The sequence below is a fragment of the Limulus polyphemus genome, unplaced genomic scaffold, assembly GCF_000517525.1.
Source record: "Limulus polyphemus unplaced genomic scaffold, Limulus_polyphemus-2.1.2 Scaffold28, whole genome shotgun sequence".
NCBI classification, from domain to species: domain Eukaryota; kingdom Metazoa; phylum Arthropoda; class Merostomata; order Xiphosura; family Limulidae; genus Limulus; species Limulus polyphemus.
In genome coordinates this window covers 368,945-373,887 of record NW_013665638.1, presented here as the reverse complement: position 1 = coordinate 373,887, position 4,943 = coordinate 368,945, and the positions used below count along the sequence as shown (strand labels likewise).

General features: G+C 28.7%; 1 protein-coding gene across 1 annotated transcript in view; it reads right to left on the bottom strand.

Moving 5' to 3' along the window:
- Positions 1-311: 311 nt before the first annotated feature.
- Positions 312-4,943, bottom strand: part of LOC111085837 — a 51,163-nt gene continuing 46,531 nt past the window's right edge. The window contains exons 5-6 of the mRNA XM_022386223.1: positions 1,874-1,978; positions 312-580 (exon numbers count right to left, since the gene is read on the bottom strand). Of these exons, the coding sequence (XP_022241931.1) occupies positions 1,911-1,978 (68 nt within the window). The 3' untranslated portion in view covers positions 312-580; positions 1,874-1,910. The remainder of the gene's footprint in view (positions 581-1,873; positions 1,979-4,943) is intronic.

Genomic DNA, 4,943 nt, shown 5'->3' with positions numbered 1-4,943 from the left:
TAGGTCAATTAGTAAGTTTTTTTATGTTCGTGTTACAAGCCTAGAACCAAACTTAGTTTGTGACAATGGTATAGAGTGAAATTTAAATCGGTTATTTATGCTGATACATTTTAGACTAAATTGTTTACCATTGTCACAAACTAAGTTTGGTTCTAGGCTTGTAACACAAACATTAAAGAACTTACTAATTGACTTAAGTTATTTTGCTATTTGACTTATGCTATTTTGAGCTTTCGTCTCCTTGCTTTAAACCAATAGAGTGAAATTTAAATCGGTTATTTATGCTAATACATTTTAGACTAAATTGTTTGGGTTTAAAGCAAGAGACGAAAGCTCAAAATAGCATGAAGGTTTTATTTTTTCTGCTTTTTTTGTATTTTTTTATTGAACAAAGTTGAATGAAAAAAGCTAACGTGAAAGCGCGACTAGTCTTTTTGTACAAGAAAAAGCTTATTAAATTGAGAGTACATAACAATATAATCTTCAGCTTATCATCCTATCTTCCTCTATCAATCATACAGCTTATCATCCCATCTCCCTCTATCAATCATATTTCAAGTTTTGTTTTTTTCTACGTCACCTGAAAGCAAAACATAATGGAACAATTATTAGAGTTCTTATTAATTCTAAAGTGTAGAATTTTAACATTTAACATAATTTAAAGCACACTTGTTGGGACGAAACTATTATGAAGTTCAGTTATAAAATAATCTTTATATTTAAATAAACGTTAGAATAAAAATGTGATTATTTTTATGGGAAGGCTTACTTTTCTATTACCTCATTTTTACTTCAAATCTAATAATTAGTTCTATTACAACCAACAGTTATTTACTTAATTTATTTTACATTCACAAACTCATTGTAAATTACTACAGAATTTGTTGTGAAGTTAATAGTTTCTAAGTTGTTAGAGTTAGACATAGTTATTTGCCTAAATATATATCAATTTACGTTTTTCAGCTTCTGTTAAATCTGTTTGATCTATATTTTCTTGTTTAAGTTCCTGATTAAACTGAGTAGAAATAAATTCGGCAGAGAAAGAGTAAATGTAATTTCTAAACCTTGTACAAAAATACAAAAATAAATTATTATTTTTTTAGTCTGACAATTTATAAATGTGATATAATGAAGCGCAGTGTTTAGTTTTTCTTGATCAAACCAATTTAACTTCATAAAAATTTGCTCACAGGTTTCGCATATATATAACCTTTTATAGGTAATATAAATTTCTATTATAATAATGATAATATTTATCCTTATCTTTTCCGCATTAACGTTTTCGTATTTAGTACAAAAGTGTGGTAAGTTATCTTTCAAACAAACCTGAAGTAAATATTCTGTTTCAAGAAAATCGGTCAAAGTAGATCATTGAGCAACATATTATTGATACTTTTATGAACTTAATGATTTTAAATAAGCGTTTGCTTAATAAAATGAAATATGCTAATAACTGTGGGTTTTATCTAAGTCAACTGTACATAAATTATAGGTACATAAGTTTCAGATAGTTAAGGCTAGTTATATAACATTGGATTTCCATGATTCAATAATGACTTTTTTGCAAAAAATGCAGTATCAATATTTACTGATTAAAAATAATTCAATGACAATAAGTTATCATGTAGACATATTGGTATAGAATGACATTAAATTGACGCTTCAACTAACTCGTTAAACAACTGTATCCAACTCATGGAACGAAAGACGTTCTTAGCTAAGTAAAAATTGACTTACAAATTAGGAGATTCGAAGTTGGACAACCACACTGATATTTATAGATTCTAGAAACAACATTCTATACTGTCAGATATATAAAACAAACCTTGACAGATACTGTATGAAGATATCTGTATTATCTTGTAATACATACTTTTGAAACACACGCTGTTCCGCTGGAACTTGATATGTTATGAATTGTAGGTAAGGCCACCAACACAAATAAGGTAGCACAACCAGAACAAAACCGTTGATGTCGCTGAAAAATAACGTATATTAAATCTTGTTTTAAAGTCATGTGAATATCTTATTTGTATGTTAGAAAAATAATATTTTACTGATAGAAAAAAATAATCGCGCAACCGGTAATATTGAGCAGCCAAATTTATATGTATATTTTAAAATTAAAGAAACGCCCATATAAAGCATCTTAGGGAAAATATATATATATTAACATTATAATTGTACAGAACGCTTCACGAACATTTGTAATGACAAACAATATTATATGTTTTAGTTTATAGGTATTATAAAATAGTAAAAGGAAGTTAAACTAAAATAAAAGGTATAAAAATGAAAACGATTCCTTTCAAGTAAAAGCAGTAAATAAAACTTAGTAGATACCATTTTATCTGTTTTATAACATAAAGCAGTATATATGTATATTGAAATTATCATATACCTTATGTTTACATGCTAACATTAGAAAGTGTAAAACTTTGAATGTCTTTTGTACACTTAACATTATACGAAGAGCCGTTGGCAGTAGGCCAGTCTTAAAACTGACCAAAAAACCAGAATAAAAATGAAAATGAAGACAAACAATAATTGAATCTTGGTGGAGACTTGAATATTTATATATTAAGTACGCTCGAGAAGTTCACAATCACATATATATATATATATATATTTAATTGTACTTCTCTCAAACACTATATGAAATTACAAAAATAAATATCAAATTCTCCCTTGTACAAGCGTGCGAAATATTTCCCAGTTTTCAAAATTATAACCTATTCTTCAGTGAAATTGTCATAGTAAAAGTAAAATTACGCAGTGTGTAAGATTTATAAATTCAAGCCAAAAATTACAGAAAAAAAACAGTAAAAATATTAGATTTTAACGTTTGGCAGTTTCATTTTCTCTAGATGTTTTATTTTTCATTGTGACGGTAGAATACAAAATGCTTTGAAATTCACGTTTGTTTGTTTTAACGCAATGCTACACTGTATGCATTATGTCCGACGTGGGGTTCGAGCCTCAAACGTTATTCGCTCTCACGCTCGCCACTGAGCCACTGTTGGATGTAAAATAATATATCTAATGGAGTAAGGTCTGACTAACCAGCAGTTATGCAAACCAGGTGGAGATACTGTGTAAAATAACTCCAACAATCACGGAAATTTTCTGTTAGGTATTCTAACAACAGACGACATTTTCGGTATCATGATACATGAATAAAATTGTAATTTTCCGTATCATGATACAATAATGAAATTGTAATTTTCCTTATCATGATACAATAATGAAATTGTAATTTTCGGTATCATGATACATTAATAAAATTGTAATTTTCCGTATCATGATACATGAATAAATTGTAATTTTCCGTATCATGATACAATAATGAAATTGTAATTTTCCTTATCATGATACAATAATGAAATTGTAATTTTCGGTATCATGATACATTAATAAAATTGTAATTTTCGGTATCATGATACATCAATAAAATTGTAATTTTCGGTATCATGATACAATAACAAAATTGTAATTTTCGGTACCATGATACAATAATAAAATTGACATTTTTGGTATCATCATACATTAATAAAAATTAGTTTACTTTTTTTTCAATAATTCTTTAGTAAAGTATTTTTATCCGGTGAACTGGTATTGTAAAAAAATATTTAACCGCGTTTTGTATTCCAGAGTTCATTTCCAATTTAAACCCACTAACCTGCTTCTCTAACTTAACCTTTAAACACAGTGGTGGATTCAAAATCTGGCGAAGCAATAGAAAACAATGTGTCTAACATGTTATGATAAAATTCATATTAACAACGTATGTTTTTATATCCCTCCAATTTTGGATCTGCGATGGACAACTTAAGAGGAATGATTAAAAAAAATCTGTAATTAATGTGATTTTTATCCCAAATGTTAACCTTATTGCTTTCTAATGCTTAGCTGTCTTTCGGTGTTTAAACTGTAATTTTGAAGTACCATACTGCATATGTAAATAGTGCTTTAGAGAATCTTTTGTCTCACATCGTTTAACCCAACTGACTAGTTCTGCCACTGAACAAATGATGACTTGTGGGAGACAAAAATAATATGAAATGCTATATTTACACTTTTCTGATTTTGAATTCATAACGGACAAATTAAAAGGAATGTGAAAAAAAACATCCACAGTTAACATGATTTGTATTACAAAGTTTAGATCTGTTGATTTCTAATTTTTAGCCTTTATACTGTAACTCTTAAAGTATTTGTAATGTTTTTCACAAATACTCATAATCCTCGTTTTCTTTGTCATATAATCTCGAATGTTTTATAAGCTAACAGGATTTCCCATAAAACCCCATAAGAAAAGGTTATGTTAAATACATCTCACGAAGGACAAAATAAAGTAACTGAAACCTCTATGACATAGGTACATTTCCACAACTGGAAAAGAAAAAATAAGAAAAGAAAGAGAAAAGATGATTAAAAAACTAAAAGAAAAAAGAGGTACTGTCATTCTGGTATGATTACCCACGCTACTTTTCAATATGTTTTTCGTATCTTTGTTATGCATGTGACAAAGAGATAATAATTATACTTTGTCGCAAATATCTTTCAAAGAGAGAAACTGAGAAGTGTTTGAATAATTATAGTCTAACCTAGAGGTGTGATGAGAAAATATACAGGGAACAGAGATCACCAGCTTTCCACTGATTTGAGATGCATGTATAGTGGGAAAATTTGGTAAGCATATTTCTATTAAATTAAGCATCTAATCTATACAAAAGCCAGTATGTGTCACGTCACGTCACGCTTGATTTCTCGAAATAGGAGGAGTCATAAACGCCAAAATGCATTTATCCAGATAGAATAGTTCGATTACTGTACGTCCATTATGATTTTAGTGACAGGGTGCTAGGGGGCCGTGAGGGGTGTGTGTGTCATGAAACCTTATAAGTGTAGTGAGTATTGGTATAATAAACCTAAAGTAAATA